Consider the following 27888-nt stretch of genomic DNA (forward strand, 5'->3'; position numbering starts at 1 on the left):
ACCTTGACGTTTGGGGTGTTGTGGGTCACTGACCCCACTTCTAATTAGCCATGATTGTTGTAAAGTGTTGCATAGCTTCATTTGTATTTTTTTAAGTTCACAGCTTCTCTCTTTTATACATTTTACTGTGTTTTGAATGGAATTCTTCAGATAAAATGCCATAATTTACGATAGGCTGAGGTAATTACTGTTGCACTGCAGGAACTTCCTAATTATCACAATATTCTCTTGAACCATAAATGGTGAATAGTGAATTAATAAAATCCACAGCTATTTCTTCCAAAATTGTGGGTCTCCAATTGCTTGAGATCAGGGAAAAATCATGTTAGAGTGGGACATCAGTTATGACTCTATCCAGTAGATGTCAGTAATGTGCATCTAAATCTGAATTAAATTCAGTTTATTATTGCTGTTTTTCAACAAGCACTGCATACATAGAAGACAAAAGGTAAAATAAAACATGGAACATTGCTTGGAGAGTGAATGCAGGAAGTAAACACGATGTGTTATTTTTTCTTCTCACCAGCTGCACCAGGAATTCTCACTCATTACAGCCCTCAAATGATATTCCTTGCTGTCTGTGCAGGTGTGACTGTTGATTTTGGAAGGCATTCAGTAGATTATGTGTCTTGCAGTTATATTGCTTAATTCAAACAGAGCCTGTATCCCAGGGGTGGGTGACCTCTCTGAGTTCATACCTGTCAGTAATTCTTCTATTTAAATAGAACACCAACACTGAACTTCTTCTTAGAAATTCTCAACCTCCCTTTTAGTAAATTTTAAAGAAAATTCACACACAAAGAGCCAGTTTTATAGTTACATTTACAGGATAGAATCCCTGAGTAGCAAGGATGAAGTAGTGCTAGGGAATAAGGCTGTTTTTATGTGTGGAGTATGTCCTGACTTCCCCCCCCCACACTGCCTGATTTCATCATGGATATACTCAACAGCAGTGCTGAGATGTCACCAAGGGTTGAAGTTTAATGACACACACATTAGCATTTGTCAGCTACAAGAAAATCCATAACACATAGTGATTTAATACAAAAAACCTCCACCAAAAGCCTGGTTCTCACATGTGAATCCTCTGGTATTTCCCACGCAGAGTTCAACTACCAAAATAAAAACACTGAAATATTTCTAAAATAAACATAGAGACACGAGCCTGAATTTTAGGGCAGAGACACTGAAAGGAATCCAAAGGAGTTACATTCCTTCTAAATTCAAGGGGACATAATTAACTAATTCATTTAGGCTTTTTCATCTTGATCCCAGCTGGGACTTCCTGCTCTGTTCCTATTGGGATCTCTCCATGTTTATAGACACTGATAGTGACCTGCCCTGTTTCAGACCCATATTTATTCTTGACATAAATGCTGTATTTTCCTGTGTCTTCATTGCAGACTTTCTCTATGGTGATTGTCACCACTGAGCCCTTCACATCCATCTTGTACCGGTCTTTGAACACTATAACCTTCTCGTTTTTGAACCAAGTGATTTCTGGGTAAGGATCTCCAGAAACACAGCAAGTTAAACACAGGGTCTGTTGTAAAACAAGAGAGCAGAGACAGATTATGAAGTTAGAAACATGCAAGGAAATTCAGTTCAGAGAATCCCAATCATTTAGGTTGGAAATAAGACCATCAAGTCCAACCCTTAACCCAGCACTGCCAAGGCCACCAGTAAACCACTCCCCCAAAAGCCACATCCACATGGCTTTTAAATAACAAAAAGAAATTAAGAAAAATAAAAATAAGTCCTCACATTTTCCACAGGTGACATTCCCAGACTGCCATTCTTTTTCTCTGCTATCTTCTGGTATAATCAGGATTAACCTGCCTGAATCCACTGGACCTGACTTGTATTTGTGCTACTGCCTTTTTATAGCTTCTTATGCTGTAAAATCACACTTAAATAGGCACATGATGAATTTGCAGTTATTGCACAGGGTTTTTGTTCTGCCTGTGTAAAGGGGAATGTGACTCAGAAATGTAAACAGGGAGTTGGTATGATGGGAAAATCAGGTCCAGCACTTAAAGGCCTTAAAAGTCTAATCCTATGAAATGGGGAGACAACAGAAAGGATCTGGCTGTGAAAATGAGCTGGGGGGGTTCCCCCTTCCCACCCCTGGCAAATGCAGGAGCTCAGAAAAGCTGCTGGGAATGTACAGGAGGGGAAAACAAGCAGTTTTCCTCCCCATCAGTGATTCTTCTGTGTCTGTGCAAGGGCCAATTAACGAAGTTACTCAATATTACCTTGTCCTCCATGATGGTGGCAACATCTGGCAGACCTTGAACAACTCTGGCACGACCTGGGAGTGAACAAATACGACCTTTTAGTTTTTATTATCAGCAAACCACTTGGCTTTGTTTAACTGAAGGAAAGAAATTAATTTACTTACGCTTTTCTGCTATTGCTGCTTCCCTGCAAGTGAGAGAAAATGATTGTGGTTTTATTTATTAGCCATTATATTCTCAGTTTAGAGTATGACACTCAAAATAGATTTAGCTGTGAAAACATTTAGGCAGGAACTTACTTTAGCCTTCTGTGCTCAGCCAGGGCGTCTTCAAAGGCTGCAAGAATGAAAGGTTTTAGGGAAAGTTGCTGTTTGGTTTTTTTTTGACTCAGTAAATTTAACATAATGCCTCAGTGTTGGGATCACACAGATAAATGTAATTATCATCTAGATGGTGTCTATGCCTGCCTTAGGGAAATATGGCTCTATTTCTATACTGTTGAAATAAGTGGGACCTTTCCAAAGAGAAGTTCAGAGGGGGGAAAAAAATCTCCAACAGTTTGGAGCTCCAGCTCAGACAAAGGAGAGAGGAATCCCTGCCCTGGCTTTGGAGGACTCTTGGAAAGCAGCTCAGGTATTTCTCATGCCTGGGATGGTTTGACTCAGCTCACCTTGCCCAGACAGGTCTGTTGACAGTTTGTGGGACTTGTTCCCATCAAATAACTCCAGGGTGTATTTTCCCTTATCAGCATCCGTGGGGCTCAGGATGTGGAGCCAGATCCGATTCATGGTGCTCCCAGCTTTCATCCTGTCACGGCTTTCGAGCTGTTTATCCCTAAGTAAACACATCACCTCATTAGTATTTAGTAGAGCTGGATAAATTAGAGCAGTAACTTTTTTTAGACCTGTGCTGGTTGGAAGTGTGGGAGTCAGGATTCACTTCAGGGAGAGTTTGGTACTTAGTCACTTGTGGAAATCCCATGGGGCATGGGATTTTAGGCACTTTGCCAAAGCTTTACAAACTTAAAAAAGACCTTATTTAGGAGATTAAATAGCATTTACATGTTGAATATTTGTAAGCATTTAGCCCTTAAACATTATTAAAAATTGGCCTCCTTATATATGTGTGAAGGTGGTGTCTAATAAAACACCATTTCTCTATTTATAAAGACATTATGAGGCTAAATTAGCCAGTGTTTGGGAAGAATTTTATAGTGTTTGGGAATATTTGTTATTCAGAGTGGGGGAATAGAGTGGTTTAGGAGAAGAGTAGTAGAAATAAAGTGTTTGGAAAAAACCCTGTCTGTCACCAAGGAGGCTGTAACTGAGCAGTGTTGTAAGGGCATCATTATTATTCTAGTAAAGATAATCACTTATAAATATTTCTGCAGTGCTAAGATAAAAATCACAGGACTGCTCATTCTGGAATTCCAAGACATGTTTCAGGATGAGAGTGAATTGTGGTTTTCAGCCCTTACTCAGACAAATCTGCAGTTGCCTTAAATGGGCCCAGCTGTTTAATTTTGGATAAACAGTTACAAGAAACAGAGTTCCAGAAGCTTTGCAAATATTTTTTTGGGACTCACTTGTGATACCAGGTTGTTTTCATGTAGTCTGTGAAATACTTCACATCAGTGTAGATTTTGATGCCTTCCTCAGTGGGCTGGATTTTCAGAGGTGTAGCAGAAAGAGCTGAAATTGAGGAGGACTTTCAAGAACACACAATTTTAAACGTCACACCAACAAAATCCCAAGGAACATGTTAACATTTCGCTGTGGAGAAGGTGGCTAGCTGAGAGCAGGGTGGAATTCTGCCTCTTGGAGACCCTGGAGCTTTCAGGAGCTGGAGAAAAACATGTCTCCTGTAGAGAACATGGGTCTGGGCTACACATGTCAGAGAGGTAGCACAGCTTGGCCAAATTCCCAGAGCAGTGCTGGGACAAGGAGCACGTGCCAGCACAGAGTTAATTTGTAAGTGCAGGGGGTTTTAAGTCCCTGGATTTATTTACTGACCATCCTCCTCACACTGAAGGAGAATGGGTGGTGTTTTACTTGAACCAGACCCAGGGGCAGCTCCAGAGCACTTTGCTCTGACTGGGACACCCCCCCTTTCTCCCCTTCTGTTATTACTGATGACATACCACTGATCCTGCACAGCTCCTTGAGAAGCTCTTCAAAGGCTGGAAGACAAAGATTTAAATGTCTATAAATAGAGTATTTATCAAATCACATCTGATCTACCAATTTATTGGTACCAATTTATTTCACTGTGTTTAGGATGTTTTATATCCACTGGTTATTTGTCGTCGTCTTCTGTTGCAGAGCTCACTGGGAATGGAGTTTTTGCCACTGATTCATGTATTTTTAGATGCTGGGCATTTCTTACCAGATTTAGATGCTCCTATCTTCCTTAACATTCAACATGTGCAACCAACTGCCTCCCAGAAAAGAGATTTATGTGTCAGGTTTAAATGATGGATTCCAGATGTCGGGGTAGGATTTAATCTCGGGAAGCAGAATCTTCTGATTGATGCTGAGTTGAAGTGACTGAAAAATTCCTGAGCTTTCAACTATGGTGCTTGACAGAATTTACAGTGCAGTCCAAACTTGAGAAATGACTGCAGATGTAAATGACATTATGATGTAGATCAGGAAACCCTTTAAATTCGACCAGTGAATTTTTAATGCAGGTTTTAATCTCTATAAAAAGTACTGTGGTAATTAGCAATGTCATAGAAAGTGATGAAATTTGGTTTTAAATCCAAAAATTAATCCTAGGCAGGGCTGTCAGTGTGTGTTATTGTGTGATATAAGGTTCTCTTACCTCCTTTTGTGAGATCCAGTTGGGTGCAGTCCTCTCCTCGCTCGTCTGAAACAACTGCTTTGTACTGACCTTCATCTGCTTTGGTCACCTACCAAATACATGGGTAATATCTTTAAAAAGAAACAAACCCCAAAACCAAACAACACCCCTCCCAAAAGGAATTTCCCATATCATTGAAACAGGGTTGGGAAGAGGGGGGAAAAGCTGATATTTTCTTCTTGTCGTTTTCTAGCGATGATTTGGCTGTTTGAAATTAAAATACAAAATCAAACCCAAACAAGATTGGAAGGAGCCACACAGAGACTGCACTGAAGCTCCCCCTGCACCACCAGTCTCCCTTTGTTCAGCTGCACCTTCTCTGAGGTTATGGCAGCTTCTCTGGCCTTCTCCAGAGGTTAAACCATAAAATTGCATTCAGTTCATTCTGTAATGAGCTCAGTAACTCTTCTTTCAATGGCACTAAAGTTCATCTCCAGAATAGGCAGCCAGTGCTGATCAGAAAAGCCCTCGGGTTCTTTTTAGCCTCTCAGGATGTGTTAAACTTTTAACAGCCACTCACTGTTAAAAACATCTTATTTCTTATTAGAATCATAAAGTCAGAGACTGATTTGGGTTGGAAGGGACCTTAAAGATCCTTTAGTTCCAAACCCCTGCCACAGGCAGGGACACCTTCCACTAAAATTCATAGTCATTAAACTACAACATTAGAAGTTTTCTCCTCTCCCCAAAACACGGGGAATATTAATAAGATCAACCCATATTTTTTTGCATTTTCATGTGATCCCCAAAGCCTCTGAGTTGTTTTGTGGTTTTCACCTTTGCAATACGTAGAGTTCCTATCCCAGTCTGGGGGTCAAACACACCACCTGCTCGTGCTTTCTGGTTGAAGAACCACTGGAACTTGGTGTCCTTCCTCAGGTTTGTTGCCTGTTTGAAGTCAACATTTAGAGGTCAGGATCCCAAATGCATTTTAATTCTCAATTCCTGGATGGCCTTCTAATAGGAAGCATCACTTACAGTTAGAGAATTGCTCCAGAATCTTAGAAACCCCCCTTCTTTATTAAAATTCCTGCCCAAAATACAACATCTCCTTACTTTCATTGGTTGGCAACAAAGCATTTGGATGAACACTTCATATCCTCTTAAAATCCACACCTAAAATTGAGTGCTGAAGGAATTCAGCCGGGGCAGTTGCACCCCGGGCTGTGTGTACCTTGCAGGTAAGGAGCACCTCACAGCTCTCTGTCACCTTCCATCTCAAGTTCTCTATAAAATGTGGACCTAGAAAAGAAAATAAACGTCTTGGGCGATGCGTTTCCTCAGCTCTCTGGTGTTACCCGCAGAAATGCTTCCCCCTAGTGCTGAATTCCCGCAGTGCCGCTGGAGGGAACGCTCTGGAATAGGGAGGGGAAATTGGGAGATGCACTTTCATCCTGTACGAAGCAACTCAAGCCAACAAAGTGGACCTGTAGTCTAATGCGTTATCACAGTCGTTATTAAGCGAATATTTCTGCCCCTCACGGGAAGGGAATAATCTTTCCAATTTAGTAGTTTTTCCTCTGAATTTGTTTTAGGAACTTCCTTATTCATGAATATAAATTGGGGGATAAAATGAAAGTGGAACACACGGATCTTTATAAACTTATTTAGAGAATCCTGTTTTCTCCAGGGAAAGTAAGTGGATCTTAATTGCATTTTTTTCATGGTATTCATTATTACATATAGACTGGACAGTTTTCAGAATTCAAAAATGTTACAGCACTGATCCAGCAGATCCATACTAAGAATTCTGGGTAGTTTGGCTAAAGTTATTTAAATAAATTATTTTGATTTTTAAGGGCAGGGCAAAGTATCTGAAAATAAGGAGTGTTATCTAGTGTGGTAATCAGCTTAAATAATGTGTTTAAAAAGATGATAAAGAAAAATATTTAGAGCACTCAGTGAAATAACTTTGCTTGGGTTTTGCCATCCTTTTGACACACTTCTGGCAAGTGATGAACCTCTGGTTTATCTTACCCTGCTTTTTCTTCCATTCTCTCCGTTTTGCATCAGCCTCTTCTGCAACTTTAGCAAAACCTACAGAACAGCAATGGACAAAATCAACAAACCCATCCATGTTTAGAAATTTCTGCTCCCAAAAGGTGTTTTCAGAGCTGTGATATTTGTTTGTGCGCCATTCACCTCATTCTTTCACTGTGCTGGTCGCTGAGAACCTCACATTGACTTTCATTAAAACAAAAGAGCCTTTGAAGACTTGACCATTAAGCATTTAGCAAATGAAGGAGGTGTCTTGACCTTACAAAAAACTTAACCCCCCCCTGAAATAATAACGTTTAAAAAGCAAGAAACCACAGAAGGCAGAGAGCACAGAATTTTCCTAGTCTTGGACAACCACAGCTTCTCTGCCTTGTTCACTGTCAGCAAAGATAAATGGGCACTTTTAGAGCACAACTCCTCGAATTTATTTTGTATCCTGAATGTAGCATGTGCTGAATCACTCTGGGGAGCTGCCTCTTTCTCTCCAGGAGTCAACTAGACTTGCCATTTTAGAGACATTTTCCATTCAAAAACTTTGGAAGCTTTAGAAGGTCACTCGAAAGCAAAATGCAAGAACTGAAACTAGAGACAGGAACTCGATGGGGAAGGATTTGAATGGCAATCTTGTTACTTTCTATTTTTAATTCATTTTAAAAGGCTCTCTGTGCTGCATCTCCAAGGACCCTTCATGTTTCATGTTGCTTTGCTGCCTGGCCTTGTCCTGGAGTGAAGTTGACACTGGTTTCTTTATTGCATTCAGTACAATGCAATCACCCAGCTGTTGAATACACTGAATTTTCAACCTGATCCTGTCCTGAGATAAACATGTACTAAATAACACATCACACAGTTTGCTGCCAAGGCACAGTTTGCCATAGCAAGGTAATATGTAAAACATCTGAAAGAAATAACTAAGCATTCCACTGTTTTTAAGATTCCACTCTATTTATAAGACCAAAAGCTTCAATTTTTGTTAAAGAGAAATTCAGGTAATTTCCGAAATGATCCCTGGACTTTAAATGTGTGCTAAAATAAGTATTTGCTCTCCCCATTCCCAGTGTGCCATTGTAACTGCTGGAAATACTTTGGGGCCTCAAGTGCCTCACAAAGTTTCCACTGGGCATGGCAGTCTATATTTGATCCCGAATTTCCACTTACATTCATCCATAAGAACTAGGGTGAAGTGGTTCTTGGCTTTCCCATCCTGCAGCTGGGCTGTGTACATCCCTTTGTCATCTGCACAGAAATCCTGGATAATCAGTTCTACGAGACCTTTCTCCTTGACAAAGTTTATCTTATGTGTCTGTGGAACGAAGAAAATACGATAAATTGAAGAGTTTTTCCACAGTATCATTTCCACTGCTCCAAGGTCAGCTCCTGGCACAGCATCTTCTACAATACCTTTCCAGTCATTTTGTATTTGTATCTTTATAAACTTCCCTCTTCTTACAGGCTAATGAAGCCACTGCACTCTGCTATTCCATCCTGTGAGATTCACCTATTATTTATATGTGTAGGAATAGTAGAATTGCTTCCAGCAGAGCCTTCCTCAGGGAGAAACTTTTTGTTAAAACCACCTAACAAACACAACACATTCCTCCTTGCTGGATATTATGCACCTTTCAGCTCACTAGAACCTCTGTGATTTTTAGTATCATAGAAGTGTTGCACTAATTAAAATCTGTGACAGGTAATTGCATATTTGGCCGTGATGAGTAACATTTCCACCCTCCTGCAGGTGCTGCTGAACCTCCTCCACATACACCCCGAAACTGCCAGATGCTCCAACATAAATATCATCATTCTGCCTCACTGCCTTGTTTGCTCCGAGCAAATATTGTCCTTACAAAGAGCCTGACAAACACTTTTAATTGTCTGTAAACATGTCAGCCCTCCAGTGGGGAAGCCACAGTTCTTAGAAGAGACAAAGCCTTAGATAAACTTGTTAGGTGTTGTTTTAAACCCCCCAACACGGCACTGACAGCTCTGAACTGCTTTGGGCTGGTCCTTTGTTCCCTGGGCTCTGTTTCTTATCTTGGCATTGCCACTCTGCACTGAGCTGGCAGGCTGCTGATTTATACTGTGCTTCATTCTCAACTGTTCTCCCCTCTGGTCCTGTCATTCCAAATACTTTTCAAATGTTATAATATTAACTTGATATGGGAAGACAAGGAGGAGGCCTGAGCGTTTTTCTGGGTGTCTCAGGAGGTCGGGGCACGCCGTGACACACCAGGCAGGGCTATTTCCAGTGCCCCACACTGGCAAATAAATCACTTCCATCTGCTTCTAGGATTCATGAGATTTGTCTGTATTTAGTTCAAATGGATGGGGTGGAAAGCTTCAGCTTGGCTTGGGAAGGCAGAAGAAAAATATCCCATCCCATTCCAAGAGATGGAATTTCTTTAGCACCCACTGAAATGGGTCGAGTGTGGTCCCCCAGGACAGAGCTCTGCATCCTGCACGGGTGCATTTGGAGCATCCCACAAATTACACGTGGCTGAGGTTTACTGTCAGAAGAGTCCTTTATCAAAGGGAAGTGGCAGGTTGTCAGAGGAATATTGCTGAGGAATATTGTCCTGTCTGTGACTGTCAGAGCTGCAGCCTTGCAGCTGGGACTGCACAGCCTGAGAATCAGGCAGTTGCCTTTCTGTTTAGGCACAAAATATCAGATGGGAATTTAGAAAACTGGGAATGTACCCATCTGCTCTATCTCCCTGTACAGCAGAAGTCAGAATTAAATCCAAAAATAAAACCTACTGGAGTACTTTTGAGCTCCTTGTCATTGAAGATGAGGTGCAGCTCAGCGTTCGGGGACAGCTTCTCCACCTCCAGCCACAGCCTCACTTCTCCTTTCTCCAGAACATCAATGTTCCAGCCAGATATCAGCTTGATCACTGGCAAACAAAGAGAACCACGGAGGGGAATCACAGGCAAACCACAGGATTTGGCTCAGCCAGGGTTCCCCTTTCCCAGTCTGTACATGTGGTTGTGGTGTTTTACTGCTTCGACTTACGTGGGTTCCTGATTTCATGGCTACGTTTCAGGAGCTTGTCCAGATCTGAAATGCAAAGAATAAAAAGTCATTTGGATACATACAACTAGGCCAAAACAAATTAATTGTATCCATGTAATTTAATTTGTTAATGAACTGTGCCAAGAAGAAAGAAAATACCTGACAATGGGAAGGACTAGAGAAGGTTGTGAAGATAATTCTTAGTTGTGTCTGAATAAAATGTTGGTTGTATCAATTCAAGGAGCATGTGAAAGAAGTTTTAAATCACTGTGGTAGTGTAGCTGTGTGTGAAACCTGAACTGTGATGGAAAAATGACTTTCCAGTCGAGTTGGAAGTATGGAATCTTTCCTTAGGGCACTGTAAAAGAAACTGCCCTTGAGCCTTCAAGGAATGGGAAGCATCTTTCTAATGATGCCACTATCATTAAGTGACATCAATCACTTACTACTCCTCTACGTGAAACTTTCCTCTAGACATCTAATATTAGAAAATTAGGGCACACTAGGTATTTGTTGCTGGTAATTATTAGGGTTTACCTTCTTTTGTTAGAGTGCAGCTGGCAGAGATATCGTCATCTACATCCGTGACCTCCACTGAATAGACACCCAGATCCTTTTCTGAGGGCTCTTTCAGTATAAGCTTAGATCTAGAAGTAAAAAGAACAACAATAAAAATTATATTTTCCTCAAAAAAACATGCCTCCTCTAACAGGATGCAACACATTTGATACACCCAGAACATGAAATAGAGCATTAATTGGCATTTATAAATGACACCGAGGAGCAAGGCAGAAACACTGGCAATGTGACAACTGGTGCCTTTGCTGACCTGCAGGTTGCACTGAACAGTGCATTTCATGGACACCAGAGCTGGGAATCAGGGAAAGGAGAGGGAAACATTTGGCTTCATGTTTTTCTTAGTGTTTAATGTGCTCTTTATTCAACAGTCCACAATTAGTTTTCTCAGTGTGCTTTACATACTCACCTATTGCCTTTCTCTTCAGTCTCAACTCTGTCAGGATCTGGTGGTCCTTCGTAGTCCTTTGACCAGATAAATTCAGAGGATTCATTCTTTTCAGGAGCTTCAAAAGCCATATAAATGAAACCCTCTTCGTCGACCCCAAGTTCAATTTCATTTGTGCCTGTATGAGTAAAAAACATTCCTTACCAAAGCAGATCAGGGCTGAGCTTCTGCACATCTAACTGAAAAAACAAACAAACAAAAAACAAACAAACAAAAAAACCCAAACCACAAAGTGTACAGTTTGAGTAAATCAATTTGGGCAGTTGGATTTGCTAATCTTTATTTTGACTGGGGGTCTTTCTTGCTCTGAAACAAGTAGCTGGTGCATCATCAGGCAGTTTTTCACTGGAATCATCATTCTACCCACAGACTCACACGATCTCATCACTTTTAGTTTCATACCAGGTTTGGTTTTGGCCACCACAGGATCCGAGGGGAGCGAAGGGGGTCCAAGGCCAGCCTTGTTCAGTGCTCTTACTCGGAAAATATAGCATTTCCCTGGGTCCAGGTCTGAAACCTGCAGGAAGCATTGTCAGGAATTAGTGTGAGACCAGCTGAGAAGCACCACTTGGATACTCAGAGTGTGTACAGACCTTCATGTGGGTTGTGGCTACGGGTTGTTTATTTATCCGTTTCCATTCCTCTGAGCCTTCTTCACACATGTCCACATAATACCCTGTAACTGGACCTGCTCCTGTGTACAGTGGTGCTTCCCAGTGGAGCTGCAGGGATGAGTCTCTCACTTCACTGCACCTCACATCGTAAGGGGGGCCTGTGCACACAAAGCAAAGCTGCCCAACATTCAAAACTGCAGCTGGGTGCACTTTGGGGTTGGGGTCAGAAAGGGCTTTAAGGTAACAAGTGACTAGGAGATGCTTTCTGTGGTAATTAGGGGTAGACTCTAGAAAAAAAAAAAGCATAAACCAGCTGCTTTAATGTTATTTGCTGTGGTGTAATAGACAAAGGAATTAGGATTTTAGATCCAGATTGTTCATTCTCTGGAAGCAATATTGTTAAAAATACCTGGGTGCTGTATCTGTGTAGTGCAGAAATAATACTCTGAACTGGGACATCCCTGGAAATGTTTGTGTGCTTTCCTGTGCTGGCAGGAACCTTTACACAGATGTGTAGTGTTCAGAAGCCCCTTGGATTCATGGAAGAGTGAGGAGATAACTAATACACCTAGTGACATTTTTGTAGATGATTTGTAGGGGCCATTCACTTAAGAGTTGGACTCAGTGATCCTTGTGGGTCCCTTCCAACTCAGAATACTCTGCCATTCGTGATGACAGTGATGTACATGAGAGGTACCTGGCTCTGGCATCGTCCACTCCTCACACCTGAACAGGTCACTGGGCTCAGACACTTCCCCAACTCCAGCCATGTTCATGGCACAGGCACGGAATTCGTACAGGTGACCTTCCTCCAGGCCGCTGACCTTTGGGTGCAGGAGGGTAAACATGGTCAGGACAGCCCTGCTGCTCTGGGGAGGGGCAGAGGAGACTCCTGGGCTGGGACTAGGGGCAGCTCAGCCCTTGGTACAGCTGTGCTTGGAGCAGCACAGGGTCACAGCTGAGAGCAGTACCGTGCAAACCCGCCGAGGAATTGGCTGGGTGTTCACTCCGTGCCAGTCCAGCTCGGAGCTGTCGTGCTGGTCTAGGAAATAACCCAGGATCTTTGTTCCTCCTTTGCGCTTCGGGGCTTTCCAGCCGATGGTCATGGTGGTCTTCCCACAGTGCAGAAGGACAAACCCGTGTGGGGCCGATGGGCAAGCTGAGCAAAGAGAAAACAGGGAATTGTTCAGTGCAGGGTTGGGGAAAGAAGCGTAGTCAAAGTGTCGGGAGGAACTGTGCTGAGGAAATCTCACGTGATTCTGTTTGTGTGAAGGCTCCCTAAATACCACTTTTGCAGTGTAAAAGGGTTTGAAGATGACCAGGTTCTCATTTGGAAGTCACAGCGAAAGGCAGGGCTGTGTCTCAGGATGTTTCTCCCGTGTTGCTCTATGGATTGTGTGACAGAGGAGGTGAAAGCAGGGGATCAATAAAATGAGGAACATGGAGGGGCAGATCCTGGCTGATGTGGTCAGTAGGACTTTGTAATTGCCCTGAGAAATTCCCAATGCTGATTTCAAGACACAGCATAACTGAGCTCTTAAAATGGTCACCTGTAGCAGAGCCAAGTTAATACTGGGAATGTAACACACTGCTAAGTCAAAATGCTACTTAACCAACTCTGCCCAGCCGTGGCAAGTGCAGTTGATGGCAGAAGCTGCAGGGCACAAGAAAAATCAATTCTCTGTTGCTTTACTTCTCAAACATTATCACCATTACATTCAGTAATCGATATGGATGATAGATGGGAGGTTGAGGGGTTTAATTTTGGTGTGTTTGTGCAGGGTGTGTCACCACTCACCGATCGCTGGCCTGACAACGATGGGATCTGTTTCTGGGGAGCTCTCACTCAGTCCTGCCTCACTGACAGATTTCACACAAAAGACATATTCTTTTCCAGGCTGCAGCCCAGGAACAGTAAATCTGGGAGAGTAAATTAATATGTTTGTGTTTGACTGTGCAAAGTAAAAGTAAACAGTGCTTAGAACAGACAGCAACACATTATTAATAGGGCTTTGTTCTTACAAAAATCATTATTTGCCATTACATATTAAAGTGTCACCCAATAAATCAGACAGTGGGTATGGAACAGGTGGACAGGAATTACTCTGCTGGCTGGAATTGTCAGGGGGAAAAACAGGACTTTTTAATGGACTTTATGTGACCCCCACAGCGAGAGAGGGACTCTACATTCTACATGTGAGTGATGCCAACTTACTCTACTGGAAAACAAGCAAAAAAATGGAATGTGGTTCTACTGGTGCCCCAAGGTGTGTGTACCTGCACAGCCCCAGTCTGAGAAGGACACACAGACTTTGCTGTCAGCCTGGCTTTGGGTGTAAAAGTGAGGTTTTGAGCTATTCTGATTTCTCAAGGAGGACGTGGGGTTTGTGTGTGGGCGAGCCTGTGTGGGGGGAGTTGAAGGAAGGTCTTTTTTTATCTGAAATATGACTCCAGCCAGAAACAGAAGAATCCAGGTTGGGCCCTGTCACCTCTCAGTGGAGGAGAAGAGCTGAACTCACTCATTGCATGTCACAGGCTTGTTATTGACAGTTTGCCACTCCTCTGTCCCAGTCTCCCTGCAGTAGATGTAATACCCAAGGGGCTCCAGACCATCCTTTGGCTTATCCCACTGCAGAACAACAGATGTCTTGGTGTCTCTGAAAGCTAAAACCTGAGATGGTGGAGGCAGAGGAGCTAAAAAGAGAGAAAAAAATACAGAGAAAAATAGGGAAGTTTAAAATCTGTAATTTAAAAAAAAACACCAAAACATTCTGAGTTGGCCTGTTTGATTTATTCACCTTTTACAGAGTACCATTTTCAAATTGTTGCCCAGAGAAGCTGTGGCTGCCCCATCCCTGAAGTGTCCAAGGCCAGGTTGGATGGGGCTTGGAGTAACCTGGGCTAGTGGAAGGTGTCCCTGCCCATGGCAAGGGGTGGAATGAGATGAGCTTTAAGGTCCCTTCCAACCTAAACCTGTTTGTGACTGTATGAAATTAGAGCAAAATGCCATGGACATTGTCCCAGTCTACAGACTCTGGTTTTATGTCTGGGTTTGCCACGTCTCCTCTTCCTCTGCCTCCTGCCTGAGCCCCCCAAAGCAGGGGGTCATGCTTCCACACTGGTCTGTGTCACCTCCCTCACACCCTGCTGGAAGCATACTTGGATTAAACACAGGCTTCAACTGTTTCTATTTTATTAAATGTAATTCCCCCCCCCCCCGCTGCTTGGTTAGATTTACACTGCACTGACCAACTGCAAAGTAATTAAACAAGGATTTAAGGCTTTGAGAGATTTCCTTATATCAAAGCAACTGCTGTGTAATCACAGACTGTGAAGTTTAAAAGAAGGGGCAGGCAGGGGAACTCCCACGTTATTTTCAGAGCAGAGTAATGAAATAATTACCCAGTTTTGCTCCAGCAGTCACAGGCTGGCTGGGCAGGGATGGCTCACTGATTCCGTACTTGTTAACGGATCGCACACGGAAACGGTAACATTTGCCTTGAACGAGATCAAAGAGTGCAAATCTTGGGGAATTAACTGGCATGTCCAGATTAACCATTTGCCAGGAGTTGCTGCCCACAATCGACTGTAACGAAAAAGGTGATGATTTACAACTTGGGTTGTAACTCAGGCACAACCCCCCCCCCAGATAACAAAGCTGATTGTTGTAGGAAAGTAGTGGGAAAAAAACCAACCAACCAACCAAAACCACAAACCAAACCCATAAATTACAGATTTCTTGTTGATATACCCAAACTTTTCTCCCATGGCAACAGGAGAAGTGGTGCAGCAGGTGAGAAATGAGTGTGTATGAGAGGAGACTGGGAGAAGATACTAATTAACCAGCAAAATGATTAGTGGGGAACAGGACAGTGAAGGACTGTGCAGTTTTTCACAGCTTTTCCACCCTTTGGGGCAGGAAGGGTCCTTCCTGTTAAAATCCTGCCACTGTTCTGCAGTGTAAAAGTTACTTGTTTATTCTCTGTTAATCGTTAGTCCTGGAGTGGGTGTCAGAGTCAGGATGAGGTGCCCTGAGGAGCTGGAGGGAGGCTGAACCAGCCACTTTTGAGGCTGTGGTTCTCCAGTGCCACAACCCACCTGAGGAAGGAATGGTTCTGCTCTGCAGTTCCCCTTCTATGTGATGTTATTTTCTTACCTTTTCCACATAATAATTCAGGGGCTCTTTGCCTCTTGGATCTGGTTCATCCCAGGCCAAAGCCACATAATCTTCTCTGACCTCACTTGCATGAACATTGGTGGGTGGCAGTGGAATTTTAATGTGTCCTATGGGAAGGCAGAAAGGCTTTAGTGATAATGTGGCAGGAAAATAAAGTTCTTTTACAATGGATGCTGTTTTCCCACTATAAATTAAGATTCATCAATATACAGGAGGAGACAAACCCTCTGGGGACACAGAGGCAAACCAAGATTATGATGAAAGGCTGTGCTCTTTGGGATAGTTCTGATCCTTGTGCAGCTTATTATGGTTATCTTCCAAAGTATCCTTTCTCCAGTTATGTTTTCACAGATCTCCTTGTTGCAGAACAATCACTCCTCTCTTAGAAAAAGGCTCAGGGGAAATTGGAACTTACCTTCCAGGTCATCCTTGGATATTTCTATCGTCCTGCCTTCGTCGTACGGAATAACTGTAATGTCAAACAGGGCAATGTTATCCACTCAGGGGAGATGCTGGGAAGAGAGGCAGAACCCAGGACTGTGGCATTTGTTGTATGCCTAATTATATACCTTTCATGTCACATACAATGGTATTTTGTTGGTTTTCTGCCCAGAATAGCCCCAAGGTGGGTTCAGTGAAGGCACAGAGTGTTCCAATGGTGTTTGTGAGAATGGGGAGAATTTGGACAAACTGCCTTCAGTTATAGCTGCAGCCTCCCTCTGTCCTTGAGGAGAAATTTTTCCTGATTTTGTACAAACCTGTCACTCTCCTGTCCCTGTTGGGATCATATGTTGTAACTGGATCACTGGCTTTTGAGGGGTGACTGATGCCCACTTTATTGACAGCCTTTACTCGGAACTGGTACGTCTGTCCCTCAGCAAGGCCCAGGACAGGGCACCTGCAGGTTTTCACAGGCTGGGCATTGCAGGGAACCCAATCCTCTGACCCAGCAACACACCTGGAACAAAACACAGCCCAGGGAGTTCCTTCAGGGTATTCCCACAACAATATAACAAGCTCCTTTATCTCAAAGGTGATTAACTTACAGACCTTTCAATAAGGTACCCCAGGACTGGACTTCCTCCATCATCACTGGGTGCTACCCAGGAGACAATCAAGCAGTCCTTGTTCACATCATGACATTTCACGTTGAGTGGGGATCCAGGAGCACCAGGAGTTTCTGCTGCAGCATCTGTGGAAACACCAAGGGATGGTGGTTACTGTCTGTTCCTTTCTGTTCCAAAATTTTCATTCAGTAGCTTAATTTTAAGTGTCTCAGGACCTACATCCCAGTAATGCAAGCCTTGTTTTCTAAATCACTACTGAAAATAAGATTTGGTCACTTCAATAACTGCATCCCTGCACAGAATTGGGAGCTATTTCCTTGTGTGTGAGGTTGGGAATTCCTTCCCGCCAAGGTATCATGGAAGGAGGTTTTGTTCTCTGCATGTACCTCTAACAAACACATAAGTGGTCTGTTCTTTGTGCCCCTCCAGGGAGGGGACACGGATGGTGTAGAATCCCTCGTCCTCTTTGTGGGCACACGGCACCGTCAGAGAAGCCTCCCGGTCCTGGTACTTCAGCTCCTGACGTTGGGAATTCTGCAGCAACTCACCTGTGGAGCACGAGAAGGGGGACAGGAACTTCACCTGGAGTGGCTGGTTAGGAGTGGCATAAAAAAAAGGCAGCAAAACCCACAAAAGAGCAAGATGAGAGTCTGTAAGACATTCCTGATGTTATTGCTGTGCCTCCAAGTTATAGTCATGGACTGATCCAACTTTGCTGCTGGAATGGCAAGAGAAGTCTTTACTGCATTGTTCCTGCTTTCCAAAACTTAACAGCAGATAAAGATCACCAGTGTGGCCAAGATGGAAATCCCTGATTGCCAGCTGAGTATAACAAAAGTTTTTTCCACTTGGTGCTTCCTCTGGACAGGACTAAGGCTTTTAAATTATTCCCATGGGCAGGAATGTCCTTACCTCTGAAACATTTTAGTGGTATCAGCCTTTACAAGTAGGGAAAACACAGGAATTAAAATAGTGGCATCTGTATCTTGAGGAGAGCTGAGAACAGCTCAGGAATCCTGAATTTTGATTCTTTTCTGTGAACATTCAATCACAGCTACAAATTCCAATGGTACATTTTTAAAGACATATAAACTTAGGTGTTGTCTACAAACCATCTCTGAACCAGGTGATGTCTCGTTGGTGGTCAAGTAAATCAGAAGAGAAGTAACAGGAGAGGGTGAAAGGCTCCTTTTCTCTTGAAAATAAGGGTTTCATTGGAAAAGCAAAATCTGCCTCTCTGGCCATAAGGGATCCTGTGGAGTAAGAGTAAATGTCAACAAGATAAAGAGGCCTCCAGAGCTTTCCTCCCTGCAGTGTTTTTATTGTCATACATTTAGAGTGGTACCTGAGCTTGCACGTTGCACATGCAGTCAGGCTAATGGGAAAAGCTCTGGCTCAGGAAAAAAAAGAATCAAGTTGCTTCAGGCTATAAAAATAAATAACAATAACATCAATGATTTACTCACTTTTGTATATTTCTGAATCAAAGCCTGACTCCTTTCCATAGTATTCTGTAAGACAAGAAGGAAGTACTTTTAGCAAATCTCGTGCCAGTGTTTATCTTCTCAAAAACGTCCAGTGATGCTCAGCAAACTGTTTTTCCCTTGAAGCAGCCCTTAGTGTGAGCCTTCAAAGAGGTGAAACTGTAATTCATTTGACAGTTGATGCCCTTCACAAACAACTGGGGATGTGTCTGAAGAGGGGATTGTTCCCATGGCTGTACCAGTGTGAGCAATACTGCTCTGGATGCTCACGTGCACTCAGTTATTCATAGCTCAGGAGGGTTTTTCAAGCTTGGCTTCTGCCTTTCAAAGCTGCACTAGGCAAGTTAAAAGCAAGCAGAATAAAAATTTGAGTGAAAGCAAACCCCTGGCTTGAAACAGCATTCCCAGAGGATGACGTGGGATTCTTGAAAACTACCAGTGACTGGGACTTCAAGATTTAACCAAAAGCAAGGATATTTCTTCTGATACACTGAGGTAATCCCTGGAGCTGAGGGAAGTGTGTCCCCACATCACTTGTTTCAAGATTGTGGATTCCTTAGGGGCATCACAGGTGGGTGCTGGCACACTCCACCTGCTCTGGCCTGTTGGCACCACATCACAAAGTGACATTATTTGGAGCTGAAATCCAAGAACTGATGCACTTAACACATGATGAAACTGAGACACTTCCTTAAGTTGGCAGAAATGCCCATAAAATAACGCCTGTTCTTCCAGTGACTGAGGTCTGGCAGTAGCTGAGCTGGCTGACAAGCAAAACACGAGGCTGGGTGTTAACAGCTGAGGAGGAAAGAAATATAAAGCATGGGAGCTAAAGCAGAGCCTCATCCCAGGTTCCTGGGAGACCCTCAGTGATGTCTTCAGGGAAAGTGAAAGCCCAGAGACCCTCCCCTGGCATTGAGGCCGCTGCAGACAGAGCGGGGCCGGGGGCACAGATGCCATCGGCCTGCCCGGGCCACGGGGAATGTTTCCAGGGCAGGCAGGATTAAGGCCTTGCTGGAGTCTCTATTTTCAGACTGTTAAATGCAAATAGCAAGAGGAAGACTCATGTTACTGGGAGGGCATGAGAAATCCTGGGAGAAGGAGCAGAGTGGGCCCCTCACCACAGCCACGGGGAGCAGGGGCTGCAAGTGGTTTGGAAAGCCTGATGAGAGACAGGTTAATCAGGCACTTAGAGGTGAGGAGAGCCAGCTCATCCAGGGCTAGACCCTTATCCTGCCATCATGCCCTGATCCTAAAGATTCTGACAGGAATTGAGAGGAGGATGTGGTTATTGGCATGGAATTTTTCTCTCAGGCAGCTGCTGCTGCTTTGTGGCAAAGGCCAGTTCCTGAGGTGTGGACACTGTGGGAATGCAGAAGCATTGCACACCTGGCAGCTTTTTCTGTATTTCTGCGCTGGGGTAAGGGTATTTAGAAATCTGGGAAAGCTGCAAATGAAGCTTTTCTGGGTTATTATACAGAACCCTTTAGAACTGGTAAATATCTGCTGCACATTTCCAGGTATGTTGAATTTTGACACCGTTCAATTAAAGGATCTGAAAGATATCCTGATACACTTCTGTTACAATTCTGGAGTCACATTCTTCTGTAGGGATACATATCCCAAATGGGATTCAGATGTGATCAAAATATGGCATGTGAAGAATAAGTCTGATATTAACATAACCTATGACAGAGCCAAGAATATATTTGCAGCACTAGTAATAAATATATTGTCTAAACCAAGCAAAACCCATTCTGACTGAAAAAAATAGTTCAAGTTGGCTTTGGAATTCAATCAGTTGAAGAAACCCATCTCTTCATGACCAAAGACATCCAAAACAAACCCTTCCTATTCATCTGTTGCCATTTGAATTATTCCCTATGCCAGTTATTTTAAGAACAGCACAGATCAAATAGGAAAATCTTGTATTTGCTCTCGGTAGTTACTGATATGAGAGAGAAACGTGGTATTCTCTGCACTACTGCACTGAGAGGTCCCTCTGAAAGCCACAGGTCTTGGTAACCAATTTCTTGCTTGTCTTCAGAAATGCAGCAGAGTCTTGCTAGGCCTGTTGTGTATTTAACTGTGTGGCTGTTTCATAGCAGAAAAAAATGCCTAAATTTAGTTCAATTTTAACCCAGGGACAGCTGTGTCCATATGGAATCTGAAAGATTTTGGCTGAGTCCAGAAGTGACTGAGAAAGAGAAGCTGTTCTATCAGCCATGTGCATATATATTAGTGGCAGCCAAGATTATTTTAGCCAGTTGTGCTTTCTCCTCACTAACAGGTGAGAGGTATTCTCCTCTCCCATTAACAGTGCTTTTTTTCCAGAGTGAAAATATAATATATGAAAATATTTTGAAGATTCTACGGAATTTGAAAGTTTAAAGCCAAAGGAACGTGTTTTGTACTTACTCCTGACCAGCACTGTGGCAAATGAATAAGCCTCTCCGTGCTGGTTCTTTACTTCCACACTGTATTCAGCAGAATCTTCCATGGAGCATCTGAAAAAAAAACCAAAACACATTCCCCCTCCTTTTTAGCTTTCAATTATTGTTCATATTTCACAGGACAGATTCAAAGGGGTTCCCCATTAATCCCAGAAAATAAAAGGAGATATTTGCTTTTCTTCCAGAAGCTGCTTTTCCTTTCAATTACAAGGATTTCTGATACTTTGTGGCCAATTTTTTCTCTTGATACCTGAAAGCAAAACATTTCAAGTACTGAACACTTGATTTCACTGAGGATATGCATGTGTCTATCACATGTATAATTCTCAGAGTTGAACTGATGTCTTTCTGATCACACTGATCCATCCTAAATCACATTGCTGTGTCTGTTTGCGAAGTGCTTCACGTGCGTGGCCTTACCCTGAAGGAGAAAATGTTGGTGATGCCTAAAAAGAGGAGGAGAAATAAATTAAGGCTCTAAATTTTATTTTTTGTTTTAGGATTTTTTAAATGAACTGCTGTTTTATGAACTGCTGTTGAGATTGGCACAGGTTTAGCTCAAAGACAGCGCCCTGAAGTCAGGCAAGGTCAGATTCCAGAAGAATTACCTTTTATGGTTTATCATACACAAATGGGGAGTTTTGGCAGAGCAGTTCTTATTCAACTGAAAAAAAAACCAGCTCAGCCAAGGGCACACACATTACCTGCTGATGTGCAGGGTCAGCATCCCAAATTTGTTTTTTATCTTGTATTTTCCTGCTGGGGCCAGGCGGGGATCGATGGGGACTCCGTTTTTAAACCTAGTTGAACACAAACAACGTGCTAGTAGGAAATTACCTGTCTCAAACACAGCAGAAAAGAGGAGTAGATACAATTCCCTCTTTTACAGGTCTCCCACTTCAAAACAGCCTTGCAGCTGACCTAGATCCCCTCCCTAGTCCTGCTTGCCCCTTCCCTAGGGATGCTGGTGGCTGCCTGAGGCAGCGTGGCCTTGGCTTAACATTCCCTGCTCTGCAGGTCGTGGGAGGGAGTTTGCAGATGTCTCTGCTTTGTGTTCCTCGGGGATCTGTGGGAGGATCATATTCTCTTTGCTCTTTGAATAATTCAAAGAGGCCCCTCTGGAAGGACACAGGACATGGGGAGCTCCCTGCCTGCGAAGTCATTGGTAATCCAAATGTTTGCCTACTTAAACCTTCCAGGGGAGGAAGGGTCGATGGCTTTGACAAACTGATCAGATTATTTTCTGAGGTGATCTTTCATCTATTTCCATCTCTCTGCTACGGTGTGTGCTGCAGTCAGGCCCAGAACTTAACACTCCTTCCCTGAGGATGGCAAATATGCCAAGTGAGTAAATGTGAGAGTTGTGTTGTATTTTACGAAGTGTAGAAGCAACAGCAGTTTAATGCTGAAACTCTCATGGTGTCCAGGGCAGGCAGGCCTTGAAGGTGTGTATGTGTGAGGTGGTTTAGTGCTGAAGATAGATCCTGGTTTCTGAGACTTAAATCCCAAGTTTTTCTGCATGACAGAGGACAACACCAAGGGAACAGGGAAATAAATCTACATGAATAACAATCCCAGAAGGAGCCCTGTTGGACTGTCCACTCCTTCCAGGCCCACGGAGTACTCAGTGTCCTTACAGTGGAGCTGGAGAACTGAGAGTGTTTTCTGTGACCTCTGAAGCTCCCCCTTCCTTCTCTCTGGCAGGACATGGAAGTTATTCCTCTGGCTGCTCCCTGGAATGCACAGACTGTGCCCACAGGGGTCATTGCTGGGACTGACCTACCAAGTGACCTGCGGTGGTGGGGAGCCCAGGACGGTACAGGCCAACTTCACATCCATCCTCTCCCACACTGCGTGTGCTCTGAGGGGGATCCAGAACATGGGGGGTCTCCCTGAGCGCAGCTCAATGTATTCCTTCTCCACACGTGCCTTTTCCACAGCCTGTGACAAGGAGACACCACATGAAGGCGATGGAAAGGGATTCTGTCATTGCACAAATTCTCTTACAGAAGGAGTGTGTGACAATGCCACAGGGGCAGGAGCACAAGGCCTTGTCCTTGGTTTGAGCGGTTCTGAGGTTGTCCTAACACCTGCTGAGGTTCAGGATCCTCTCCAGGGTGCTACTATTGGCTGTAATTTTAATCCTGTTGGCATTTCTGTTACCAGTAGAGGTGTCTGAGCTGACCTTCCTCCGCAGGGCTTTCCGGTCGGCCCTCACGCGCAGCAGCCTGCAGGTCCGGATCACCTCCTCCTCAAAGTGCTCCATGTCATTCCCAAACCGAATCCTCTTCTGCCCCCTCTGTTCCAGCTCCAGGATGTCAGCTTCCCTGCTTATCTTGTGGTCCCTGGAACACAGGGTGGTAAAAAGCCATCAGAAGTCAGGATAATGCTTTTTGTTTTGTTTTGGTCCTTTTTTGCTGTTGTTTATAGCACATATTTTTGGTTAAACCAGAAGTGTTAAGGACAGAAACACTGGCTGCTTGCAGTGTAGGTATGAATGTTGGGCAGTTATACCTCACAGGAACCAGCAGGACTCTCATGAGAGATCAGACTTCCATGGCACAAGACAGGGACCCACTGTTTGACCAGTTTTAATGCCAGGCATGAAGCTGGGAGATGGATTGAAGGGAGAAGGGATGTTGGTTGTTCAGCCATCACAGAAAGATGGACAGCGGGATCAATGCCAGGATTTTCAGAGTCACATCAGCTACCATTAATTTATTAATCTGACTGTTATTTTCCACTTATTCCTTTGAAATCTGGTTTCTCTTAGTCCTTTGCTTGAGAGCAGGGCAATATTCCTCATTATCACAGGTGCCAAGGCACTATCATTTAATTTCCTGCATTTTAGTTGAGATCTGGTGTTTTTAATGGAAGAACCTTTCAATTCAACCTGCTGGCTTTGCTTCCAAACAAAATAAATTGGAAACTGTGACCCTTAGAGTGGTTATATTTGAGTTACCATGATTCCTGACTTACTTTGGTGGTTCAGAGGTCAAGGCAAGGGCAGCTGCTATCGACAGCTCTGAAAGGCTGAAAGTCTCTTCTTCCTCACTTCCAGAGGCAGACACATGGAAAAGAACCCAGACAAGATTCCATGAGTTCATAAACTCAAAACTCAGCAAACCTGTGAATGTGTAGGAAGTCCTGTCTGGGCCCAGTTGACTCGACCTGTCCCCAGCTCTGGGGCTCACCTGGTTTTGAACTTTTTCTTCCTGGTTGTGGAGGTCATTTGCAAGCTGTGTTTCCTCTCCTCCTTCTGCTCCTCCTCTCTGTGGTGGAAGAAGGTTCGGGTTCCCATGTTGGGAAGTCAGAAATGAACTTTTTAGCTGGAATAGAATAAAACATAAAGTGGTTTTTCAAATAAGGCACCTCAACAGAATATCCCAGAGTTATAATTAAGTCCTCGCTTTGCTTTGATGTTCAGGGGTTGTGAGTGAAGGTTCACGTGACACCATTTGCTGACTTTCACACTATGAGAGGGGTTTGTGCTTCTGTGAAAAATGGAATCAGATGAAGAAATGAAGTCCTGTAACAGAACAGTCAGTAGGCAGCACCTTGTGGATGGATTTGTTTCCCCAGGACTGATCCTGTGCTCTAAATCTGGTGGATAGTCCCCCAGGGAGTTCCATTAGATCAGAGCCCCAATATAGCAGGCAGGCAAATGAGGAGCACTGTGAGAGGGAGACCAGAGGGACGTGGAAGATTAGGGATAAAATAAGATATGGAACATCAGATAGTGAGATGTGGAAGAAAAGTTTAGGAAATAAGCAGATTTTCAGGCTGGAAACTATATTGCAGGGGTAGCTGTGATGGCAAAGAGCCTGTGGCCCCCAGGCTGTGATCACACCTGCCCCTGCCTGGATGTGCCAGGGATTAGATAAGGCAATGCTGCTGAGCCAAGCACACAGGCTGCTGTGCAGGAATCATGGAATGGTTTGGGCTGGAAGGGACCTTAAAGCCCATCTCATTCCACCCCCCTGCCATGGGCAGGGACACCTTCCACTAGCCCAGGATGCTCAGCCAGTTCCAGCTGCTGAGACAGAGCACTCCTTTGCACTGTTCCCACCTGCAATTCCCCATTCCCAGGCTGGTGACAGGAACAGTTACAGTCCAGTACTTTGGGAGGATAATGCTTTATCCAGCCCTTTGGTTGCATCCTGAGAGATCAGTCATCACTTCTTAGCCCTTAGAGAAAGGTTGATAAAGCACGGGAAAAACAGCATCCTTCAGAATGTGAGCCTGAAAGGACTTGCTCAGCAAGCAGCAGGATTTTCCCAAAGAGTGACCAGAGGAGCTTCCCAGGGAGATCCTGCTCCAACAGGTGAAACCTGGGAGCAAACATTGGAGCAAACACTGGCACTCTTGGCTCCCATCCATCCCCAGCTCTGCGCAGCCCCTGCCCTGGGAACCCACAGCTCGCTGCTTTCAGGCTCTGACTAATGGCTGGGCATTAAACTAAACTAAATTTTAAAAGTCTATCCCTCCTTATCTCCCTCTCCCCTCATTTAATTCAAACCCACACAGCACAAGCCTTAAACTGTGCACATTTACAAGTTCTGAGAGCTCGGGTTACTTTGTGAAAGCAGCTTTGCAAATGCAATTGTTGCCGAATAAAATTTGCTCAAACATACTTGTAAATCTTTCCCTAGCTCATGTTCCATGACTGAAATTTTCCCTTGGCAAATTTTCCTCCTGGATTTTAGCTTTACTGCTTTCTAATCCGAGCTCTATGAAAAAATACAGACCCCTCAGCTTTCACCAGGACAATTTTTTCATCCTATTTTGTTCACTTGTACAATTTTCTGTTGATGTAAATAAATTTATAAAGAGCCCATGGAAAAGCACAATTGTCCTGGTAAATGCAAAATATCCCAACATGAAAATGAAAATAAGGAATTAACATGATAATATTTCCTTAGTAGATGTTAACTTTGGAAGGAACAAAGAAATGTTGGGTAAGAAAAAAAAATTAAACAGGCTTTTATGGGAAAATATCTTTGTGATTGCATGAAATACTGGTCTCTTCAGGACTGATTCAGCTGCAGAATGACTCCTGTCATCCTGGGCATCAGATCTTTGTGTCCATGTTCACAAATAATTACTGATCCAGATTAATTTTTACTATATAATTTTTTTTATTTATTTTTCCCTGGACAAATTTCAGTGCTTTATAATCTGGTGTTTGTGCAAAGATACAGAGTTCTGATCTGCTACAACCTACACTTTTCAATTCAAGCATGTATTATTTTCTAAACAGAACAGAAAAACAGAACAGAAAAACAGCAATTACACTTTAAAGCAGACACAATGACAAAGCACAGCCTATTTCTGAAGTGCAAGTCAGACAAAGCTGCCATGAAAAAAAAAAATAACTGATGCTGCTCTGAAGATCTTATAAAATCTCACAACAAACAGCAGCTTATTTACAGATAAACCAAACTCACCCAGTGAAGACTCTGCTGAGAGCTCCTGTCCTCAGGCAAGAGAGAGGACAAAGGAGGCTTCCCTTCTCCCTGGTGATGACACTAAGAATGACTCTCCCCAAAAGAATGTTCCCCATGTTGGAGTGCCCATCCTGGAGTCAAATTTAGCCTCGTGCCCTGCCCTCCCCGGGACAATGGGGAGCCCCTGCGTGGTCACTGCAGTGCCAAGGACTCCCAAACTGCCTCTAAATCAGGCCAATTATTGCCTTTGCCAAAGGCTGGAAGGGAAGGCAGGTGCCTCCAAAATCCTCTGCTCTTTTAGGATAGAGGCTCACAAAGCACCTGAAGTGAATGATGAGTATTTTAACCCCCTGCAGGGATTTCCCTGGGGTTAACCTTGCCACTGCTGTGTAAGAGAGTGAAATTATTGACTTTGGCATCTCTTTAGTCAATGGCAACTCCAGGCAAATCTTGTCAGTGTATAATTAGACCAGGAGCTACAGCAGCTCTTATGTTTTGGTCAGCTGTGACTGTTTTACTTCCCTTTTTACAGGCAAATGAAGCCTTGGTGCCCCAGTGGAGGGTGAGTTTGGGTATCCAGCTGCCCATGGTGGTGTCTGAGAGTTTGGGGTCACAGAACAGAGTGCTGTTTTTCCCATTTATTTGAGATGATCTTGCAATTCCAGCACTCAGGATAAACCCTTCCCAGCAAGGTGAGAGGCAGGAGATATTTTTTTGTGGTGTCAGAGGCCTTATGGAAATGAAGTCCCCCATCAAATCTGGCCCAGATCAGTAGGATCCATTTCTAAGAACCTTGTTTGCTTCACCAGCCAAAGAAGAAACCCAGGATCAGCATTAGAACTACAGGGACTTCCAGGTGGGAAGGTTATTTGGTGGTTGAATTTCAGACATTCCTAAGAAAGCAATAAACAGGAACAACTGGGCAGGCAGGCCTGAATGTGCTTTGGTATGAGCTGAGCTGTCAAAGAAAAAGAACATTATTCTTCCATTGGTTTTGGACAGTTCCATGATTATTCTAGTGCTTTCCTGAATTTTATATTATGAGAAGTAATGGGTAGTTATTTGTTTATTCTGCTTAATATTAATAACTTCATTCATCTTTGTCACATCAACCCTCTGTTGTGTGCTTTAAGAAGAACCTTATGCCCTCCTCATATGAAGGCTGACCACTTTTTTCACCTTCTTCTTGCAAAAACATCTAATAATCATGTCTCACAGCTCTCATTATCTCGGACTGAGGAGAAAGAAGATACACATGGACATTTTAAATGCTCTGCAGTATGAGGCCACTGCTCAGCACTGAGATCCAGCTGCTGCAGTCCTGCTGCACCACTGCCCCATCACTGACAGCAATGCTTGCAGGCCAGAACTAGGACAAAAAATCTATTTTTTGTAGATACATTTATAGAGAGGAGCAGGCACTGATCCCTTGTCCCTGGTGACCAGGGACAGGACCCAGGGAACGGCTGGAGCTGTGTCAGGGCAGGCTCAGGGTGGATCTCAGGAAAAGGT

At 43.6% G+C, this 27888-nt stretch overlaps 1 protein-coding gene across 1 annotated transcript; it reads right to left on the reverse strand.

Annotated features, from left to right (window-relative positions):
* On the reverse strand, positions 1-26479 carry MYOM3 (myomesin 3). Its single transcript, XM_051807264.1, has 37 exons — positions 26377-26479; positions 24124-24258; positions 23909-23983; positions 23115-23274; positions 22713-22870; positions 21634-21729; positions 20895-20983; positions 18459-18503; positions 18105-18245; positions 17379-17540; positions 16976-17117; positions 16684-16883; positions 16341-16394; positions 15905-16032; positions 15151-15334; positions 14268-14442; positions 13547-13668; positions 12720-12907; positions 12446-12572; positions 11728-11906; positions 11537-11651; positions 11096-11252; positions 10648-10757; positions 10111-10155; positions 9855-9991; positions 8256-8400; positions 7077-7136; positions 6274-6341; positions 5877-5987; positions 5061-5148; positions 4378-4416; positions 3823-3928; positions 2908-3071; positions 2537-2573; positions 2402-2424; positions 2256-2311; positions 1-1543 (listed from the first exon to the last, which is right to left on the reverse strand). The coding sequence occupies exons 2-37, from the start codon at positions 24228-24230 to the stop codon at positions 1247-1249; spliced, it is 4290 nt and encodes a 1429-aa protein (XP_051663224.1). The 5' UTR covers positions 24231-24258; positions 26377-26479; the 3' UTR covers positions 1-1246.
* Between the last annotated feature and the right edge of the window lie 1409 nt (positions 26480-27888).

This window comes from Manacus candei, unplaced genomic scaffold (genome assembly GCF_025592945.1).
Source record: "Manacus candei isolate 608988 ecotype Guabito, Panama unplaced genomic scaffold, ASM2559294v1 h1tg000070l, whole genome shotgun sequence".
NCBI lineage: Eukaryota > Metazoa > Chordata > Aves > Passeriformes > Pipridae > Manacus > Manacus candei.

Coding starts and splice junctions, on each gene's coding strand:
- MYOM3 (XM_051807264.1), bottom strand. CDS start 24,230: ATGGGAACCCGAACCTTCTTCCACCACAGAGAGGAGGAGCAGAAGGAG. Junction 11,253..11,536: donor GGTGGCCAAAACCAAACCTG/GTATGAAACTAA, acceptor TTACTCATACAG/GCACAAATGAAATTGAACTT. Junction 1,544..2,255: donor CCACCATCATGGAGGACAAG/GTAATATTGAGT, acceptor GTTTTACAACAG/ACCCTGTGTTTAACTTGCTG.